This window comes from Panthera onca, chromosome F1 (assembly GCF_046562875.1).
Source record: "Panthera onca isolate mPanOnc1 chromosome F1, mPanOnc1 haplotype 2, whole genome shotgun sequence".
NCBI classification, from domain to species: Eukaryota; Metazoa; Chordata; class Mammalia; order Carnivora; family Felidae; genus Panthera; species Panthera onca.
In genome coordinates this window covers 66,645,717-66,668,164 of record NC_138355.1, presented here as the reverse complement: position 1 = coordinate 66,668,164, position 22,448 = coordinate 66,645,717, and the positions used below count along the sequence as shown (strand labels likewise).

Here is a 22,448-nt window from a genome sequence, read left to right as displayed (position 1 = left end):
AGGGTCCCACTTCAGCTCAGGTTGTGATCTCATGGTTTGTGGGTTCGAGCCCCGCATCGGGCTCAGTGCTGACAGCTCAGAGCCTGGAGCCTGCTTCGGATTCTGTATCTCCCTCCCTCTCTGCCCCTCCCCTGCTTGTGCTCCGTCTCTCTCTGTCTCTCAAAAGTAAACTTAAAAAAAAATTTTTTTAAAGAATTCATATTCAATTTACTAAAAAAAGAAATTCAATTTACTAAAAAAAAAGGCCAGCCTTAAGGGCAGTTCAGCTTAGAAATCATATTCTATTTACAAATCTGGCAACCCTTAACCCCCTTCTTGGGGGCTATTGATAATATTTGACTCACTTTACAAATGTATGAATCTATTCCTTTAAAGACTTTAAATCCCACTGTTGAATGTAATATGTTTAGTTTCCTTTTAAAGTGTTTTCTTTTTTTTTCAAGGTTGAAAACAGATTTTATGATATAGCTCTTCCGCTTGCTTTTCCTTTTTTAAGACACAAGGTATAAATATTTTTTATTTTTTTATTATTTTTATTCCAGTAGAGTTACCATGCAGGGTTATGATGCTGTGCACAGCAGGGGCACACCTTCATCCACACCTCCGGTGTCCCCCATCCCCCCAGCACCTTGGACGAAGTATTTGAACCAACAAATAAGATTCCCCAAATACTTAAAGAAGGCTTGCAAATCGGGGCACCCGGGTGGCTCAGTGGGTTAAGCGTCTCAGGTCATGATCTCACGGTTCTTGAGATCGAGCTCCAAGTCGGGCCCTGCACTAACAGCGCTGTCTGCTTAGGCTTCTCTCTCTCTCTCTCTCTCTCTCTCTCTCTCTCTGAAAATAAATAAATAAACTTAAAAAGAAAAAGAAGGCTTGTAAATCTAGTACATTAAGCTTCTAAGTACGGTCATTCTTAAATTGCCTTAAAGTATTGCATGCTTCATAGAAACTTACTCATACGTTTTTGGTTTTGTTTCTAGGTTCTGTTTTTTTTATTCTCCCACTCGTCGTATTTTCAGAGGACCCGATACAAAACAGGCCTTTCAACTCCAAGACACACACACATGCTAGTGACGAATATTCTCGCTTTACAGATGAAAATGTTCAAGGTACGTCGTGGGCCAAGGCCTCTAAGTGCTGGTGCTGTCTCTTGCACGCTTTGTGAGGTGAGTTGGCAGGGGAGCCCGGGCGCTCATACCCTTACTCCTGGAATCTGTTAGGTGGCTTTCCAACGCACAGAGAGAGAGAGACATAGGGGTGCAAGAGAGCTCGTGCTCAGACCGGAAGAGAAAAGCATTTGGTAGTGTTTAATGGACCTCCCTCCACGTGGCTTCAAGCTACCAGGACACAGGCTCCGCCCACGCCCTTGATCTCCTCGGCTCTTCTACTGAAGATCGTGGCCTTCACGATGACAGGCTCTGCAAGGTTGACAGTTGGGCAGAAGCTCTGGTTCCTCCTTAAGTGCTAATGCCTCGTGCCAACTTTTCCGAAGTAACCTGGATGATTCTCGTCAGAGTTGATCCCGTGGTGATGCATGCCACCAGCATTGCCCCAGGCTCTTGGGCGCTTCTGGTGCTTGTCGATGTGGCCATGGCCATGGCTCACCTGGCCCGGAAGTTTCCGGGTCTTCCTCGGTCTGGATGGCATGTCGGCAGCCCAGAGGAAAGAGCTGGTTTTTGGTTTTTTTAATATAATGTATTGTCAAATGGGCTAAACATACACTGGGGAAAGTGTGATCCTAGTTTGGGGGGTAGATTCCCGTGGTTCATCCCTTACATTCAACACCCAGTGCTCATTCCAACAAGTGCCCTCCTCAATGCCCATCACCCATTTTCCCCTCTCCCCCACCGCCCCGCCCCATCGACCCTCAGTTTTTTCTCTGTATTTAAGAGTCTCTTATCATTTGCCTCCCTCCCTCTCTGTTTATAACTATTTTTTCCCCTTTCCTTCCCCCATGGTCTTCTGTGAAGTTTCTCAAGTTCCACATATGAGTGAAAACATGATATCTGTCCTTCTCTGACTGACTTATTTCACTCAGCATAACACCCTCCAGTTCCGGGGCACCTGGGTGGCTCAGTCGGTTGAACGTCTGACTTTGGCTCAGGTCATGATCTCGAGGTCTGGTCCATGAGTTCGAGCCCCATGTCAGGCTCTGTGCTGGCAGCTCGGAGCCTGGAGCCTACTTTGGATTCTGTGTCCCCCTCTCCCTCTGCTTCAACTCTGCTCACACCGTCTCTCTCTGTCTCTCAAAAATGAATAAACGTTAAAAAAAAATTAAAAAATAATACCTTCCAGTTCCATCCGTGTTGTTGCAAATGGCATGATTTCATTCTTTCTCACTGCCAAGTAGTGTTCCATTGTGTATATAAACCAGATCCTCTTTATCCATTCATCAGTTGATGGACATTTAGGCTCTTTCCATAATTTGGCTATTGTTGAGAGTGCTGCTATAAACATCGGGGCACACGTGCCCCTATGCATCAGCACTCCTGTATCCTTTAGATAAATTCCTAGTAGTGTTATTCCTGGGTCGTAGGGGAGTTCTATTTTTAATTTTTCGAGGAACCTCCACCAGTTTGCAGAGCGGCTGCACCCGTTTGCATTCCCACCAACAGCGCAAGAGGGTTCCCATTTCTCCGCATCCTCGCCAACATCTGTAGCTTCCCGAGTGTTAATTTTAGCCACTCTGACCTGCGCGAGGTGGTATCTCAGTGTGGTTTTGACTTGTAAACTTGCTCACAAGTTTAAGGCATTATACTTCATATAAACTTGGGTTCAACTGTAACACCGCTAAGTGGTGACAGATGTCAGCCACACGTGTGGTGAGCACAGCATGCTGTAGAGACTTGTCGAGTCACCATATCGTACGCCTGAAACTCATGTAACATTGTGTGTCGACCCTACTTCAATAAAAATTAATTAATTAAAAAAAAACAAAATCGCAAAGGTAAATCAATTACTCAGTTACATAGTTCAGATCAGAACCACAGAGTTACCCATTACTTTAAAAGGCTAGATGTCTCAAATAATACATATATGTGAGCAAAAAATACTGATACCTTGAGCACGCCTACTCTGAATTCCTTCTCTCTCCAGGATTGAAAACGTAGCCACCAAGGACCCAGTTATGTCATCTCAATTCCAGCTGTTTTCTAGGGCACCTTCTCCACCAGCTATGGTTGCTTAGGGACCAGAAACATCACTGAGACGTTAACTGCTGGTCCCTACCCAGGTCCCTTCATCTGCTTTGTCGACGTCCTCTAACAGGCTGGTCTCATAGCCCATGTCCCTAGATTCGACTTGCACAGCGATATCGCCTAAGTCTTCCCTTTACTGTAACCCTAGCACTTGCTTTGATGTTGCGTTGTTTTTCGCTCTTAAGACCTTTAAGTGTCTTTCTGTTTGGGTGTAAAGAGTTTTAACCTTATTGAAATTCTGTATTCTTTTCATATTCTTCAAATTTGCAGGAGTAGAAACGTGTTAAAACCCCATATCATATCCAAAGTGAAGTCAAAAAATATAATCGTGTAAAATGCAGGGTCACCTTCGTTGCAAAGTTAATGAAGGGCTGGTTGGGGGCTGGCAGTGAGCCTGTGCAGCAGAACGTGGGACAGTGGCTACAGGATCCGAATTGCAGCCCACGCTGGGGTTTGATGCTCTCTGGGGGCAATGCCCAGGAGATGGGCAATTCCGGCACCCATGGCCAGCTGGACTCTTGGGACAGTAGCAGGGATTCCAGAAATGTTCCAGTCGTTTGTCCACATTGGCTGGCCTGGCCCAAGGACACTGAGAAACTGGAGATACCAAAGCCAACCTGCCTCTTCCCTGATTCCCAACACGAGGTGCCTTTGTGTCCGCAGCTCAGTGAGAAGATTCGCCTTCCCTCTGTGCAGATAGGGACTGAGCGAGTACAGGACCTTTGCCAACTGCATTATATCAAAATTCACATTCTTTTAGGTTTTACGGTTCTTAAATGCTAATACTTCAGTTGGATTCTACGCGTCACAAGACCGTGTCCACCTGTGTCCACACTACAAAGAAGGTTATTCCAGTGACATTTCCCTTGCTAAACCTCAGTTTTTTCAACTCAATAAGAGTACTCTCAATAAGAGTACCAACTAAGGGCACCTGGGTGCCTCAGTGGTTAAGTGTCCTACTCTTGATTTCGGCTCAGGTCATGATCTCACAGTTCATGGGATCGAGCCCCCAAGTCAGGCTCTGGGCTGACAGCACAACCAAATAGGGTTGATTTGAGGAGCAAAAGAAAATATATGCAAAGCACGAAGCGTCACTCGTCGTTGTTATTCAATACAGGTTAGTGACGAGTCTTATTATTATCGGTATCTTGGAACCCTCTCCCACCTTTGCCCTCTCCTCCCACTCAGACTGGCTGCCCTCTTGCTCTTACCCAGGCTCCTTAATAGCCCCCTACCTGTGCTTTCGCTGCAGTCCCCTCCCTTCCATGCCCTCCCCCCGCTGCTGGAGCAAGTTTCCAAAAGGTCTTGGAATAACCCTGCACGCCTGCTTAAAAATACCCGTTGGATGCTCTTTGCCTTTAGTCTGATGTCCTGCTCCATTCAGGCAGCTCTAACAATAACACCATAGACTGTGTGGCTTGTAAACAGCTGAACTTTTCTTCCGACGGTTCCCAGAGGCTGGGAAGTTGAGGGACCAAGGCATCAGCAGATTCGGTATCTGGTGAGGACCCACTTCCTGCTTCAGACACGGCCATCTTTCCCATTGCCACATCGCATGGAGGGAGGGGTGAGGGCGAGCTCTGGGGCCACTTCCACAAGGACACTAATTCTGTTCACTAGGGTTCTACCCTCATGACCTAATCACCTCCCAAAGGTCCTGCCTCCTAATATTATTTCGTTGGAGATAAGACTTCAACATATAAATTTTTTGGGGGGGGCGGGGGGGACAAACATTGAGTCCATGACACCTGGGTTATAAGACCCTTTATCTGGGCTTCTTGTGGAAACATCTGGCCACATGCCCTGCAGTTCTCTCTGGACAATCATGCTGTAGCCACAGGGCCAGGACTAGAGTGAGGCAAGAGAGGTGCCTGCTGCACAGAATTAAGGAGGCCCTGACTCTCAGGCTTGTGCTGCACGAAACTCTGAAGACGCCCTCTGATAGGAGATGCCTGCCATCTGACTCGTCCCCTCTCTCCCCCCTTCCTCCCAGACTTCCTGGGTTCAAGCTCTTAACTATAAAACTCAAAGTAAGCTACTTACCCTCGTTGTACCTCAGTCTCCTCATCTATAAAATGGGGGTGACAAAAAATACCTGTCTCATAAAGCGGTTGTGAGGGCTAAACGGATCCGTGCATGTCAAGTCTTACGAGAGGGTCTCACACCTGACAGGTACTCACTGGATGTCACCGGAAACGACCCGTGCCCGCTTCCTGAAGTTTTCTTTCCAGGTCCTCTCATGCTACGGCCTTGTAGCAGCTGTCAGCGCAGAGCCTGCTGGGGATTCTCTCGTTCTCTCTCTGCCCCTCCCCCACCCGCTCTTTCTGTCTCTCTTTCAAAATAAATAAATGAATAAACAAACTTGAAAGAGGAAATGTTTTAAAAATCAACAGGGATATAAGGGAACTCAAAACAGAATACAAACAGCAAAAAAATCAAATTTCAGGGGCGTCTGGGTGGCTCAGTCGGTTAAGCCACCAACTCTTGATTTCAGCTCAGGTCACGAGCTCCCAGTCTGTGAGCTGGAGCCCTGCATCGACAGTGCCGTGCCCGCTCTGGATTCTCTTCTGTCTCCAGTTTCCCTCCAGTCTCTCCCCCCGCCCCTCCCTCCCAATCGATGAACTTAAAAAAATTAAAAGTCTCTCCGTGGTATGTGACTCGAAGCCAATGCAAACTGGCTTAAGCAACACCGTGAATTCATTGGACCGTATTTGTTATCGACTGTTGTGCAACAAACTGCAGAACTCAGCAGCTGAAAATAAGCATCCTGTATCTCACCATTTCTGTGGATCGGTAATCCGGGCACGGCTTAGCTGGTGGGATCCCTCACTGGTCAAGGTGTCCTCCCGGGGCCAGTACCACCCGCCTCACCCCTGTAGCTCTCGGCAGCCTCGAGTCCCCATGATCGGTTCGCAAAGACATCACTTCCTCGTTGGGTTTTGGCTGGTGGTCTCCCTGGCTCCTTGTCTCGAAGTCTTTCGCTCACAGCATAGTACCCGGCTCCCCAAAAGGAGCGGGGAGTAGGAAAGAGAGAGGGAGACAGAGGGAGAGAAAGAGACCGAGATGAAAACGCAACCTTCCAGAACCTAATCTCAGAAATGACAGCTTATTACTGCTCACGAGCAGTAAGCCACTCCACCCAGCCCACACTCAAGAAGACGTGATTGCAGGGCACCTGGCTGGCTCAGTCAGAACATGCGACCCTTGATCTCGTGGTTATGAGTCGAGCCCCACAGTGGGTGTAGAGATGACTTAAAATCTTAAAAAAAAAAAAAAAAAAAAAAGAGGTGATTACACACGGGCATGAATACCAGGAGGTGGAGATATTGAGGGGCCACCTTCAGGGCCGAGTTTAGAACCCAAGTTTCCTGATGCTGAAGAAGGTGATTCCCCCCCCCCCCATGGATGTGCAAATCCCATGAAGGCCCTGAAAAGACGTGGGACCCCCTACCCCAGCCTGAGCATGTGGGAGGAGTCTGTGGTACCAGATATAAACAACCCTCCCTGGGACACACACACACACACACACACACACACACGTGCGCGCGCGCGTGCACAAGCAGGGAAGCTGTGGTAAGCACTTCCTCTTTCAGCCTGAGGTCTGAGAGAAGATCATCATGGCGGGTCCAAAGAAACACCCGGATGACTGGGTGCTACGGTCCTTCTCCAGGAAACCACAGAAGAGTCAGCCGCACGTATTCTCTCCCTTACTGTGGACACATCTCCTCTTCCTGCTCGTGGGTAAGTCCACATTGCGGCCACCACCGCTTGCTCGTGGTGTCCCTCTGGGGCCGGTCACATTCTTTGCTGGCAAACTCAGGAAACTCTTCTCTTCGTGGTCATTCTGCGGGTTCCACCTTATTCCCAGCGGTGTCTCCTTGTGTGAGTGCATGCACAGTCACTCACCATGAGTAGACGGCATCCTAGCCCCAGTCTCAAGTCTGGGCTCAGACTGTGTTCCTCTCACCCTCACGTTTTCCTGCTGAGAAATGCTGAGTGGTGAGTTTGCTCCCCACACAGTGTGGATAGAATGCACAGAGAGATACGGAAGTTTCCCCTGATGACTAGCCACCCCCCTTTCTTAGGGGCACATAGAACTCCTGGAACTTCTTTCTACGTTCTGTCATGCTTACCTTCTATCCCAAACTTCAGGCTTCCCTGGGGATCCGGAGATGGTCTGGTGGCACTGGGCCTGGTGGCTGCTCTCTGAGTGTCCTTTTCTCCTCACATCCTACCTCCCCATCAAGGCCCAAGTCCTGCAGGTTTCTGGGAAACGTCTCTCAGCAGCATGGCCGGCAGGCAGAGCTGACCCACTACGCCAGGGAATGTCTCAGCCACCCGGTGTGGTGGCATCTACTGTCCCCTGGTAATCCCATTTTCCCCAGGGCCTTGGAGCACGGTACAGTAGCATAGGGACCCGGAAAGTAGTGGGAGTAGGAGGCGTAGGCAGTGAGAGGAGTTCTAGAAGAACTCCCAGATGCATGTATAGAGGAGAGGGGCCTAGACTCCAGGGCTGAGGTCAAGTCTGAACTGTCCTCATTTTCCATTTTCATCATTGCTCACCGTGAAAACATCGGAAGCATCACGGCTCTTTATATCCACACCCAACTTTTGGGGTGCTTCTTGGTTGTGTTGGATAAACCCGAAATTAGCCAGTGCGATGTCACCCAAGCCTCAGGTGCCCAACAAGTCAATTTCCAGGCAGAGAGGCACCTCTCCCTCTGTCTAGCTCCACCAGACGGGATAACCTCAAACTTCCCTGTTTTGGTCTAGCAGGGAGTTACCTTGATGCTCTTGTGGATCCAAGGAGTGGTTTCAGGAACTTAGGAGACAGTAGGGTGAAAAGTCCTTCCGTTTTAGTATGTCAGGGAGCAGAACGTCCTGTCCCCTGTTTGGAGGGTAAGGATTCCTGTCCCCTTCAAGGTCCTTCCAGCTGGACTAAGAATCCAATTGACATGAGACAGATTAACAGGAGAAAATACAACTTAATAGTGTATGTATGGGGAATCCACACAGACACGGGATTTCAAAGACAGGCAAAATGAGGTCTGTATGTCATCCCAAACTAAGGAGAAGGGGGCAGGGGTCTGGGACTTCCGAGGGGAGGCAAGTAGTTCACAGGGCGACAAAGAGAACAGATGTTTGGTAATTAGATGTTCGCCGTGCCATACAGATGGGTCACGCAGATCAGATTTATCTCTGCTCACAACCCTTATCCTGGGAAAGACCCCAACTTAGAGTCTTCTATGTAGTGAAGCGGGGGGCAAAGTTTCTCTTGAGCCCACACGGTCTCGATCGCCTTCAGCTCAGAATAACCTTCATGCCAAAGTGGCTTACCTTGGGCCAGTCGGAAACATTTGAAATTAAATCCTTGTTCCGTTACTTCCTAGCTGTGTGAGTCTCTGCGTCTTCAGTAGAGAATGTGATTCGTAAATTGGATCATGCAAGACTCTCTTAATAGATTAAAAAGGATACATGTCAGTGCTCGGTACCTAGTTGGTAGAAGCTGATTGTTACAATCACTAAGTGGCTTATTTGGAAACTAGTAAAGACGGAGATGCCAAATTCAGTTATCACGACCGTTGAATGCCGTTTGACGATTTGCCACAATAATAATTCAAAATAAGTAGTTCGAAATAAGGTGGCTGATACCTGTCATGTAGCATTGTTTGCTTCACCAGGTAACAGGGTTTGACCGCCACGAACCGCCTCCCGCTCCCCTTGCTGACAGTCTGGGGACCTTTGCTGATCTTTGATGTGAAGAGAGAGCTGACCGACCCTGTCGTCTCAAGCAAATAGTTTAAACGCTTGAAATTTTAGCTCCTCATCTGTGAACAAAAAGGTGGGGGGGGGGGGGTGGCTAGTCACCAGGTAATTTTGAGGATTGAACGAGGTGATTTCTCCATGACGTAGCAATCGCCAGCATCTTCCAGATGAGAAGAGCTCTCTGCAAGGCAACTTCAAGCCAGCATCAAAACCAACCAAGTTTCTCCCTTCTGACTACCCCCCAGAATTCACCTGAAGCGACCTAGCCTAGCTCGTCCAAGGTCCCTAGCTCTGCGTCCTTCCTAGCTGCCTCTCCACAAGGTCCAAGTGCTTGGATGATGATGGATAGAGAACCCTCCCCACACACACCTGATCTACACCAGTCTGGGAGTCTCTTCTCTGTATCTGCATAATTCTGTACCCTCTGGGTATTCAGAGCACGCCTCGGCCTTTTTCCATCAGTCCAGGCTGTACCTGGGCCTTTCCTCTCTCTCTCTCTCTCTCTCTCTCTCTCTCTCTCTCTAACATTTTTTACTTATGTTTCCGCCCAGATTCCTGGAGTAATCTGGGTCCTGAACCCATCTGACTTAGTCCGGAATTTTCAGAGGACTCTCCAGAGCCTCAGAAGTCCTTGAATCTGGGAATCCAGGCTGGGGTCACCCAGCCGACATTCACAGGGCCCCTACAAGGAAATGAGCTGCCTCGGACAGATGCCGGGCCTCTGGAAGCCGCGGTAACAATGTTTATCAGGGATCTTGGTCTTTCCCGAGATGAGGCAATTAGGAGAGGATTCGACGCTACTTACTGTCCCGAACCCCAAACCTTGTTCCTAAGGACAGACCAGATCTCCCCGGCCAAGGCAAAGCCAGTCTGAGATCCCCTGGGCCATGAGGGAAAGGAAGAGTGAGACAGAGGCTCCTTTTGTTGCTAACATCTTATTATGAAAATTCTTGAGCACAGGGAAAGCTTGAAAGAATTTTACGCCAACACTCATATGCTTCCCACCCTGGATCTCCCATCACTTTCATTTCACTCGCCTTCTCACACACCTATCCATCTATCCACGCTGCTAGGCATCCATCTTGCCATCTAATTTTTAAAAAGGTGCTCCTTTTTTTTACCTCTTTTGTTCTTTATGATTTGCAGCAACGTGATTTTATTCCAACTTTGCCATCTGTATTCATTCACACCCATAATGAACATTTCTGTCCCATAGATGAGTAAACTGATTCTCAAAGAAATTCAAAAATTCACCCAAAGCCACAAGGCTAGTTTCCCTGCTGGGACAGAAACCTAGAATGTCTGTTTCCCTGATTATTGTAGATGCATTCATGGGAGAAAGGGAATGAAAGTTAATTTGGGGCATGAATGAATGATTTTGTTAGGCAACAAGCCTAGACGAAGGAGGGCTGGAATTTTATTTCATTTCTCATCATCTGGGATTTATTCTCACTGTGTTTTTATTGAATGAGTGAATGAATGAATGAATGAATGAATGAAGGCTGACTTGAAAGTCCAACTGCTCCTCCACTCCCTCTTCTGTCGCTGTAGGACTAGAAGCCTCTGGAAAGGACTCACCCCCAACAGTGGTGCCAGGGATTCTAGGAGGGTCGGTGACTTTCTCCCTGAACATTTCAGTGGACACAGAGATTGAGCACGTCACCTGGAATGGTCCCCAAAAAGCTCTTGCTTTAGCAGTCACAGAAACGCAAGTTATCATTATGGACAAAAGCTACCAGAACCGACTGAACATCAGCTGGAACTACTCCTTGTCTATCAGCAACCTGACTTTGAAAGACGCGGGATCCTACAAAGCCCAGATAAACCGCAAGAATTCTGAGGTCACCGCTGATGAGGAATTCATCCTGCATGTCTATGGTGAGTTCTAGAGGGCTTCTGTGGGTTTTGATCTTTTGGGATTTTTTTTATGTTTATTTCTTTATTTTTGACAGAGAGGGTAGCAGAGAGGGAGAGGGAGGGGGAGAGAGAATCCCAAGCAGGCTCCACGCTGTCAGCACAGAGCCCGACGCTGGGCTCGAACTCACAAACTGCGAGTGAGATCATGACCTGAGCCAAAATCAAGAATCAGACACTCAACCGACTGAGCCACTCAGGTGCCCCTGATCTTTTATTTTTAAAAGCAGATTTTTTTTTTCTCTCTCCAGCAGTTTATCCCTCGAGGACAGATAGGACTATCTTGTTGGTCACTTTCATCCGGTTCCATAAATATAGACGTCAGAGTGAAAACACAGACAAAATGGGTTTAAAAGCCGTTTATATTCTCTTTTCTGTAACCCTGTTATAATACCCTTTACCCATCTATACTAGCTTGCTAGGGCTGACATTAACCAAATACCACAGACGGGGTGGTTTAAACAACGGAAACTTATTTTCTCACGGTTCTGGAGGCTTGAAGTTCAAACTCAAGATATCAGCAGGTTGGGTTTCTCCTGCGGCCTGGCTTCCAGGCTTGCCATTAACTACCCTCTCGACACGTCCTCACACGGTCCTACCAAGAAAAGAGAAGCTAGGGGCACCTGGGTGGCTCAGTCGGTTAGACGTCCGACTTCCGCCCAGGTCACGATCTCATGGTCCGTGAGTTCGAGCCCCGTGTCGGGCTCTGGGCTGACGGCTCAGAGCCTGGAGCCTGTTTCAGATTCTGTGTCTCCCTCTCTCTCTGCCCCTCCCCCATTCATGCTCTGTCTCTCTCTGTCTCAAAAATAAATAAACGTTAAAAAAAATTTTAAAAAGAAAAGAGAAGCTAAAAAGTGTTCTTTCAAATAAATCGTTTACTGGTTAATGTATAATCCATGTAAGTCATTCTTTATTTTTAGGTTTTTTGTTTTAATTTCAGTATAGTTAACATACAGTGTTATATTAGTTTCAGGGTACAATACAGTGATTCAACACTTCTGTACGTTACTCAGTGCTCACCAATATGAGTGTCACCTGTTCCCTTTGTCCCCTTCGCCTGTTTCACCCATTCCCCCCACCACGCCTCCCTTCTGGTGACCAGCAATTTGCCCTGTAGGGCTGAGAGTCTGTTCCTTGGTTCCTAATTTCAACTTAATTCCCTCTTTATATTTTTTTTAAGTCTGTTTATGTATTTTGAGAGAGAGCGCCCGCTAGATGGGTGGGGGAGGGGCAGAGAGAGGAAGAGAGAGGGGAGAGAGGAAATCCCAAGCAGGCTCCGCACTGTCAGGGCAGAGCTCAGTCCCACAAACCATCAGATCATGACCCGAGCAGAAATGAAGGGTAGGACACCCAACTGACTGAGCCACCCAGGCGCCCCCCCTTAATTATCTCTTGAAAGGCTCTGTCTCCGAATCGAGTCACATTCTGGGGTACCGGGGATCAGGGCTTCAACATATGAATTTTGAAGGGACACGATTCAGTTCATAACAGTCTGCCCTCTGGCCCCCCAAAACTCACTTCCTTCTCATGTGCGAAATACATTCATTCCATCTCAGCAGACACCCCACTATCAATTCTAAGTCCAAAAGCTTATCTAGATATCATCTAAAGCATTATGGGTGAGACTCGAGATGTAATTTGTCTTGAGGCAAAATTCCCCCCCTGGCTGTGAAACTGGAAAACCAGACAAGTTATCTGTCTCCATACTAGGATGGTGGGATAGGCATAGGATAGACATTCATATTCCAAAAGGGAGCAATAGAAAAGAAGAGAGCGGCCATGGATCCCAAGGAAGTCTGCGATCTAGCAGGTCAAATCCCATTAAATTTTAACCTTTAAGAACAATCTTATTTGGCCCTATGCTCTATCCTCTGGGCCCCCTGGGTGGCCGCCCCCCACTCCTTGGCCCTGGGCAGCATCCCTGACCCCTGGAACCAAGGAGGAAATCGCCCCACCGACTGCCCCTGGGCCTGGGCCCTCTAGGCCAGGGGGGGCAAAGGCAGTGGCAGCCCTATCCACCCCTGAACTGCTCTTGGGCATATTCTTCCCTCTTCTCGAAGGATAAGGCATGATCTCAACTGAGAAGCTCTATTGGCCCATCCTGTAGAATCCCACAAGTGTGACAGCGTTTCTTAATTTTGTCCCACCTCTGTCCCTTCAGTCCAGGCTGGAAACACTTCTGCTGATAGAGTTGACTAAATCCATGAGTCACACCGTAATCTCTTCAGCAAATGTCGTCTAGCCACACCTTATAGGCTGAGAATTTTCTAAATCTGCAAGTTCTGGTTCCTTCTTTCTCAACACTTCCTTCTTCAATTTATGGCCCTCCTCTAAAATTGTACGACAAGCAGAAAAGAAAAACCACATAGTGCCCTCAATACTTTGCTTAGAGATCTCTTTAGCGAAATACTCAAATTTATCATTTAAATGTGCTGCTTTCTTTTTTTAAAGTTTGTTTCTTAAATTTTTTTTTAAGTTTATTTCTTTTGAGAGAGAGAGAGAGAGTGTGCATGTGTGAGCAGGGGAGGGGCAGAGAGAGAGAAAGGGAGAGAGAGAATCCCAAGCAGGCTCTGCACCGTCAACGCAGAGCCCGACCCAGGGCTCAAACCCACAAATCATGACATCGTGACCCGAGCTGAAATCAAGAGTTGGACGCTCAACCAACAGAGCCACCCAGGCACCCCTGAATCTGCTACTTTCCACAAAACACTGCAACGCAATTTTTCTCAATTCTTCACCACTCTGTGACGAGTGGGTCACTTCCTCTAGTGTCCAATAACATGTTCCTCAGTTACATCTCATACCTCGCCAGAAACACCTGTAGGGTTCATATTTCTACCAATATTCTGCTCATGATAATACCCTGTGTGACTCTAGGATAACAGAAGCTTCCTCTTCAGCTCTCCTCTCTTCTTTCTGAGCCCTTACCAGAACCAACTTTAACATCCATATTTCTGCAGTCTCTTGAGGACAGTCTAGGCTTTTCCTAACACACGCTTCAAAACCCTCTAGACCTGTATCCATTAGCCGAGTCCAAAGCCACTTCCACAGTTTTCGGTGTTTGTTACAGCAGCAACCCATGTCTGGTACCAAAATCCATACTGGTTTGCTAAGGCTGCCATAACCGAGTACCACAGACAGTAACCTTAACGACAGAAGTTTACTTTCTCGCAGCTCTGGAGACCAGTCAAGATGTCGGCAGGTTGGGTTTCCTCCAAAGCCTCTCCCTTTGGCTTGCGAATAGCCACCTTCTCTCTCTGGGTTCTCACACGGTTGTCATTCTGTCCGTGCTGTCTGTGTCCCGGTCTCCTCTTCTTAAAAATGTGTTAATGTTTTTATTTTATTTCTGAGAGAGAGAGAGAGAGAGACAGAGAGAGAGCGGGGGAGGGGCAGGGAGAGAGGGGGACACAGAATCCGAAGCAGGCTCCAGGCTCTGAGCCGTCAGCACAGAGCCCGACACGGGGCTCGAACTCACGGAACGCGAGATGGTGACCTGAGCCGAAGTCAGATGCTTAAGTGACTGAGCCACTCAGGTGCCCCCTCTTCGTGTAAGGACACCAGTCGTATTGGGTTAGGGACCATTCTAATGACCTCATTTTAATGTAATGACTTCTCTCTCCAAACACAGTCCTATATCCATATAAAAACATATTCTTAGGTACTTGGAGTCAGGGCTTTAACATCTGAACTTTGGGAAGACACAATTCAGCCTATGACACCATTTTTCTATCGGGTAGGTTTTTAAAAATTGATTTGTAGAGGGCTCCGCATATGTTAAAGAAATGGAATTCTATGCTGCGAATAGAAATAGACTGAATCAACTCTGTTGAATCAATGATCGATTCTATAATGAATCGATGTGCACCGACATACAATTCCCAAGATATAGTGTTAATTTTTTTTTAATTCCAGCATAGTTAGCATCCACTGTTATATTAGTTTCAGTGATTCAGCAGTGATTCAACACTTCATACCGCACCCAGTGCTCATCACATGTGTAGTCTTTTTTAAATGTTCGTTTATTTACTTATTTTTGAGAGAGAGAGCACACACGAGTGGAAGAATGGACGGGAGAAAGGGGGTCAGAGGTTCTGAAGGGGGCTCGGCACTGAGAGCGGTGAGCCTGATGTGGGCTCGAACTCACAAACCGTGCGATCATGACCTGAGCCAGTCAGATGATCAACCGACTGAGCCACCCAGACACCCTCATCATAAGTGTACTCTTAATCCCCTTCACTTAGTTCATCCATCGCCTACCCACCTCCCCTCTGGCCAGCCATCATTGTGTTCTCTGTAGTTAAGCATCTTTTTTTTTTTTTGGGGGGGGGGGTTGGTCTTTTTTTCCTTGTTCATTCTGTTTCTTAATTTCCACACATGAGTGAGATCATATAGTATTTGTTTTTCTCTGACTGACTTATTTCACTTAGCTAAATACTCTCTAGAGCCATCTGTTGTTACAAATGGCAAGATTGCATTTGTTCTTATGGCTGAATAATATTCACTTATCTATACCACATCTTCTTTATCCATTCATCGACCGATAGACACTTGGGCTGTTTCCATAATTTGGCTACTGTAGATAATGCTGCAACAAACGTAGAGGTGCATATATCTTTTTGAATTAGTGTTTTCATATTCTTTGGGTAAATACCCAGTTGTGGAATTACTGGATCATATGTTAGTTCTATTTTTAATTTTCTGAGGAACCTGCATACTGTTTTCTGCAGTGGCTGCACAAGTTTGCATTCCCACCAACAGTGCACAAGGTTCCTTTTTCTCCACATCCTTACCAACACTTGTTGTTTCTTGTGTTTTTTTGTTTTAGCTATTCTGACAAGTATGATATGATGTCTCATTGTAGTTTTGAGTTGCATTTCCCTGATGATGAGTGATGACGACCAACTTTTCTTCTTTTTTTTTTATTTATTCTGAGACAGAAAGACAGAGAGAGAGAGAGATAGAGAAAGAGAGAATGAGCTGGGGAGGGGAAGAGGAGGAAGAGAGAGAATCCCAAACATGGGTTTCTGCATGCTCAGCAGAGCCATAAGATCACGAGAGTCAAAATCAAGAGTCGGTCGCTTAAACAGCTGAGCCACCGAGACGCCCCAAACATCTTTTCATGTGTCTGTTGACATCTGGATATCTTCTTTGGAGAAATGTCTGTTCATGTCTTCTGTCCATTTTTTAATTGGGTTATTTGTTTTTTTGGGTGTTTAGTTGTATAAGTTCTTTATATATTTTGGACACTAATCCTTTATGGAATACATCATTTGCAAATATCTTCTCCCGTTCAATAGGTTGTCTTTTCGTTTCGTTGATTGTTTCTTTTGATTGCAGAAGCTTTTTATTTTGATGTAGTCCCAATAGTTGCTTTTTGCTTTTGTTGCCCTTGCCTCAGGAAACAGAACTACAAAAATGTTGGTATGGCCAATGTTAGAGAAATCACTACCTGTGCTCTCTTCTAGGATCTTTATGACTTTAAGTGTCACATTTAGGTCCTTAATCCGTTTTGAGTTTACATTTGTATATGGTGTAAGCAGGTGGCTCAGTTTCTTTCTTTTGTATGTAGCTGTTCAGTTTTCCCAACACTATTTATTGAAGAGATTGTCTTTTTCCCATTGAATATTCTTGCCTCCTTTGTCGAAGATTAATTGATATATAATCATGGGTTTATTTCTGGGCTCTCTATTCTGTTCCATGCATCTAGGTGTCCATTTCTGTGCCACTGCCATACTGCTTTGATTACTAAAGTTTTGTAGTATATCTTGAAATCTCATATCATGATACTTCCAAATTTGTTCTTCTTTTTCAAGATTGCTTTGGCTATTCAGGTTCTTGTGTGATTCCATACAAATTTTAGCATTGTTTGTTCTAGTTCTGTGAAAAATGCTGTTGGTATTTTGGCAGGGGTTGCATTAAATCTGTATATTGCTTTGACTAACCTGGAAATTCAGTAATATTTGTTCTTCCAATCCATGAGCATGGAATATCTTTCCATTTATTTGTGTCTTCTTCAGTTTCTTTCATCACTGTTTTCAGAGTACAGATCTTTCACCTCCTTGGTAAAGTTTATTCCTGAGTATTTTATTAATTTTGGTGCAATTGTAAATGAGATTGTTTTCTTAATTTCTCTTTCTGCTGCTTCATTATTAGTGTACAGAAATGTGATAGACTTCTGTATATTGATTTTGTACCCTGCAACCTTACTGAATTCATTTATCCGTTCTAGTGGCTTTTTTTTTTTTTTTGGTGGAATCTTTAGGGTTTTCTATACATAGTATCATGTCATCTGCAAATAGTGCAAGTCTTACTTTTTTGTTACCAATTCAGATACATTTTATTTCTTTTTGTTGTCTAATTACTATGGCTAGGACATACAGTACTAGTTTGAATAAAAGTGGTGAGAGTAGACATCCTTTCTTGTTCCTGACCTTAGCGGAAAAGCTCTCAGTTTTTCACTATTAAGTATAACGTTAGCTGTGGGATTTTTTATATATGGGCTTTATTTTGTTGAGGTGTGTTCCCTCTAAACCTACCTTGTTGAGGATTTTTATCATGAATGGATGTTGTTCTTTGTCAAATGCTTTTTTTGTATCTATTGAAATGATCAGATGCTTTTTATCCTTTCTGTGTTTATGGGATGTATCATGTCATTTGATTTGTGAATATTGAACCACCCTTGCATTCCAGGAATAAATCCCACTTGATCATGGTGAGTGACTTTTTTTAATGTATTGTTGGATTTGGTTTGCTAATTTTTTTGTTGAGGATTTTTGTATCTATGTCCATCAGAAATATTGACCTGTAGTTCTCTCTCTCTCTCTCTCTCTCTCTCTCTGGTAGTGTCTTTATCTGGTTTGGAATCAGGGTAATGCTAGCCTCATAGAATGAATTTAGAAGTTTCCTTCCTCTCTTATTTTTTGGAATGGTTTGAGAATAATAGGCATTAACTCTTCTTTAAATGTTTGGTAGAATTCATCTATGAAGATGTCAAGTCCCGGATTTTTTGTTTTGGGAGTTTTTTGATTATTGATTCAATTTCATTGATGGTAATCAGTCTGTTCAAATTTTCTATTTCTTCCTGATTCAGTTTTGGGAGGTTATATTTTCTAGGCATTTATCCATTTCTTCTAGATTGTGCAATTTATTGACATATAATTTTTCATAATATTCTCTTATAATCCTTTGTACTTTTGTGTGTCAGTTATTTATCCTCTTTCATTTCAGATTTTGTTTACTTGAGTTTTCTCTCTCTCTCTCTCTCTCTGTCTGAGTCTAGCTAAAGGCCTATCAATTTTGTTGATCTTTTCAAAGAAACAGCTCCTGGTTTCATTGATCTGTTCTATTGTTTGTTTGTCTGTTTTGAAGTTTTGATTTCATTTATTTCTGCTCTCATCTTGATTATTTCGTTCCTTCGACTAGTTTGGGGTTTTGTTTGTTCTTCTTTTGTAGCTCCTTTAGGTGTAAAATTAAGTTGTTTATGTCAGATTTTTCTTGCTTCTTGATGTAGGCCTATATTGCTATAAACTTCCTTCTTAGAACAACTTTTGCTGCATCCCAAAGATTTTGGACTGTTGTGTTTTCATTTTCATTTTCTACGTGTATTTTTTTTTATTTCCTCTGATTTCTTGGTTGACTCATTCATTGTTTAATAGCATGTTATTTAACCTCCATGTGTTTGTATCTTTTCCAAACTTTTTCTTGTGATTCATTTCTAGTTTCATAGAGTTGTGGTCAGAAAAGATGCAGATATGACTTTGATTTTTTTAAGTTTGTTGAGACTGGTTTGGTGGCCAAGTATGTGACCTATTGTGGAGAATGCTGATGAGCACGTGAAAAGAATGTGTATTCTGCTGTTTTAGGATGAAATGTTGTGAATATATCTATTAGACCCATCTGTTCCAATATGTCATTCAAAGCCACTTGTTTCCTTGTTGATTTTCTGTTTGGATGATCTATCCATTGATGTAAGTGGGGTGTTAAAGGCCCCTGCTAGTATTGTATTACTATCAATTACTTCCTTTTCTTTATGTTTGTTACTAGCTGCTTTATGTATTTGGGTACTTCTATGTTGGGTTCATAAATATTTACAATTGTTATATATTCTCATTGGATTGTACCCTTTACGATTACATAGTGTCCTTTTTCTCTTGTCACACTCTTTGTCTTAAAGGCCATTTTGTCAATCATGTCAATTATTGCTTTGCCAGCTTTTTTTTTTTTTTTTCATGTCCATTCACATAATCAATGATTTTCCATCACTTCACTTTTAATCTGCATGGGTCTTTAGGTTTGAAATGAGTCTCTCATAGGCAGCATATAAATAGATCTTGCTTTTTTTATCCATTCTGCCATGCTATGTCTTTTGACTGGAGCTTTCAGTCCACTTACATTCAAAATAGTTATTGACAGGTAGGTACTTGTTGCCATTTTGTTGTTTGTTTTATGGTTGTTTTTGTAGTTCTCTTTCTTCTCTGGCTCTCTTCTCTCACCATTTGTTGGCTTTCTTAGTGATATACTTGGATTCTTTTCTGTTTATTTCTTTGCATATCTATCACTGATTTTTGATTTGTGGTTACCATTAGGTCTATATATAACATCTGTTTCATATAGCAGCCTATATTAATTTAATGGTCATTTAAATTTGAACCTATTCTTTACTCATCTCCCTCCCACATGTTAGGTATACGGTGCCATACTTTACATCTTTTTATTTTGTGAATCCTTTGATCTCTATAGATAAATTTATTTTTATTGCTTTTGTGCTTCCTACTTTTCTCACTCCTACTTATGATCTTTCCTTTCCATTCAAAGAGTCCCCTTTAACATTTCTTGCGGGGCTGGTTTAGTAGTCATGGATTCCCTTAACATTTGTCTGGGAAACTCCTTGTGTCTCCTTCTATTCTGAATAATAGCTTTGCCTGATAGAGTATTCTTGGTTGCAGGTTTTTTCCTTTCAGCACTTTGAATATATCATGCCACTCCCTTTTGTCCTGCAAAGTTTCTACTGAAAAATTAGCTCATAGCCTTATGGGATTCTCCCTTGCATGTAACTGTTTTCTTTTCTCTTGATGTTCTTAAATTATTCTCTTATCACTACTTTTTGCCATTTTAATTCCTATGTGTTTGGTGTGGACGTCCTTGGGAGATTTTGGGGGGCTCTCTGTGTCTCCTGGATCTGGCTTTCTGTTTCAGAAATCAGATTCAGCAAGTTTTTACTATTATTTCTTCAAATTCTCTTCTCCTTCTGGGATCCTTGTAATGCTATTATTACACTTGATGGTGTTGCTGAGCTCCCGGTCTATTTTCTTTTTTTCTAATTATTTTTTTCCTCTGTTCAGCTTGATTGTTTTCCATTACTCTGTCTTCCATGTCACTGATCTGTTCTGCTTTCCCTGGTCTTTTTATTCCATCTGTATATTTTTAATTTTAGTTGTTGAGTTCTTCTTCTCTGCGTGGTTCTTTTTGTTTTCTATCTCTTTTTTAAAGAGAGGTCTTCCACTCCACTGAGGTCCTCCACTCTTCTCAAGTCCAGTGAGTATCTTTATGACCATTACTCTAAATTCTTTATCAGACATACTACTTATCTCCATTTCTTTTATTTCTGTTTCCATGATTTTGTCTTGTTCTCTCATTTGGGACATAGTCTTCTGTTTCCTCATTTTATCTAACTCTCTGTATCTGTTTATATGTGGTAGGAAAGTCAGTTTCATCTCCTGCTCTTCAAAGTAGTGGCTTGGGGTGCCTGGGTGGCTCAGTCAGTTAAGCATCCAGCTTCAGCTCAGGTCATGATCTTACAGCTCATGAGTTCAAGCCCCATGTCAGGCTCTGTGCTGACAGCTCAGAGCCTGGAGACTGCTTCAGATTCTGTCTCCCTCTCTCCCTGCCCCTCCCCTGCTTGTGCTCTGTCTCTCTGTATATAAAATATAAATAAACATTTGAAAAAAGTAGTGGCTTTATGAAGAAGAGGACCTAGAGTGCCCTGCAGTGCAGTGTCCCTTGTTCACCAGAACTTGGAGCTTCAGGGGTGTCTCCTATGTGTGTTGTGTATGCCCTGCTGTTGTGGCTGAGCCACTTTTGCCTTCAGTCCAGTCATCTGCAATGGCTGTCCTTTCCTGTTGTGGGCAGGGTTTGGTCCTTGCGTTGTTAGTGGGCCAATCTGGGGCCCTGGCCTTGAGTCAATTCAGACCAAGCATTTGCCAGAGATGCAGTAGCAATGAACTACAGGGTGCTTTCCTTGTTTTGTTTTGGGAAAAGCTTTCATTGGTGGGCAGGGCCTGTAGTCAGACCAGATGTCTGTCCCCGGCCTATTGCTGGCCCCTGCTGGCACTGCTTGCACACTGCCAGGCTTGTGGCCTCACTTTGGATGGGCTCCATCCAAGAGTGCATTGGAGGGGGCAGGGCCACAAGAGAAAGCAGGAGCAGGCTTGGCAGCATTATCAAGGTTTGCGCTGGTTGGTTGCAGAAGGGGACCTGTAGCCAATGGGAACCAGGCAGGCTGGGTTGGAGGGGACAGATTTGCAAAAGCGGTGGGGCCGGAGGAGGGGGGATTAGTGTGGAGGACAGGATGTCTGGTGTTAGCAAGGTTTGTTCAGGTCTGCCGTGGGAGGGGACCTAGAACAGAGGCATAACTGGAGAGGGCATATCTATGGGAGAATGCAGGGGTGGAGTGTGCGGCTAGCAAGTTAGGTATTAAGTGTTGGCCCTACACTGGTTCCCACAGGTGTCCATGTGTCTGGGCTGGCAGGCCAGGGAGGGATATGATTTCCACCAGCTCCCTTGTTCCTGGAGAAGCTCTCAACAATCTCTGCCCCTACAGCACACACTCTGAGATTAGTAAACAAATGTCTTTCCCATATATTACAGGGGTTTCAAACTGCTGCTTCTATGTTGTATCTCCAGAGCCATTTGTGGTGCTGCCTTTTTAAGGGCAGGTACTCAGTTTCCTCTCCCCCTCCCAGAGCTGAGCCCACTGACTTTTAAAGTTTCAGGTGTTAGGGCACCTGGGTGGCTGTCAGTTGAGCATCTGACCTCCACTCAGGTCATGATCTCACAGCTCGTGGGTTTGAGCCCCAAGTCAGGCTCTGTGCTGACAGCTCGGAGCCTGGAGCCTGCTTCAGATTCTATGTCTTCCTCTCTCTCTGCCCCTCCCCCACTCATGCTCTGTCTCTCTCTTTCTCAAAATTAGACATTAAAAAATAATGTTTAAGTTCCAGGTGTTAAGCCCCACTGATTGTAAGAACTCATGAAATTAGGCCCCACTGTTGTTCAAAACTAAATGTTATGAGGACTCATCTTCCCTGTATGAGAGTCTGTTTCTGTCCCCTCTTGCACCTTCCCTCCCTTGGACAGTCCTGTGTGTCCATTTAGCTCCCAACTGCATCTCTGCCCTCCCCACCCTCTTTGATGTGACCTCTTCTATACATTTAGCTGTGGAGAGTTTGTTCTGCTAGTCTTCAGGTCGTTTTCTGGGTTATTTACGTTGATGTGGGTGCTGCCTGGTTGTATCCATGGGACAAAGTGAGCTTGGGGTCCTCTTACTCTGCCATCTTCCCCAGAAATCCAATATGT

At 44.7% G+C, this 22,448-nt stretch overlaps 2 protein-coding genes across 6 annotated transcripts in view; one reads left to right on the top strand and one right to left on the bottom strand.

The window, feature by feature from the left end:
* Nucleotides 1-542: 542 nt before the first annotated feature.
* Nucleotides 543-1,848, bottom strand: LOC132686648 (large ribosomal subunit protein uL15-like). The gene is given in 1 exon segment (XM_078440805.2): nucleotides 543-1,848. A coding segment is annotated over 1 exon segment (315 nt). The 5' UTR covers nucleotides 1,648-1,848; the 3' UTR covers nucleotides 543-1,332.
* Nucleotides 1,849-6,743: 4,895 nt separating this feature from the next.
* The window catches only part of LY9 (lymphocyte antigen 9), a 28,316-nt gene continuing 12,611 nt past the window's right edge, over nucleotides 6,744-22,448 (top strand). For 2 of the 5 annotated variants that reach the window (XR_013553120.2, XM_078440800.2), the window contains exons 1-2: nucleotides 6,744-6,938; nucleotides 10,515-10,841. Coding sequence is in view for 4 of the 5 variants with exons in the window: in XM_078440800.2 (XP_078296926.2) it covers nucleotides 6,815-6,938; nucleotides 10,515-10,841 (451 nt within the window). In the remaining variant the exon portion in view is untranslated. The remainder of the gene's footprint in view (nucleotides 6,939-10,514; nucleotides 10,842-22,448) is intronic. The other 3 variants (XM_078440802.2, XM_078440801.2, XM_078440804.2) reach the window with 3 other exon arrangements.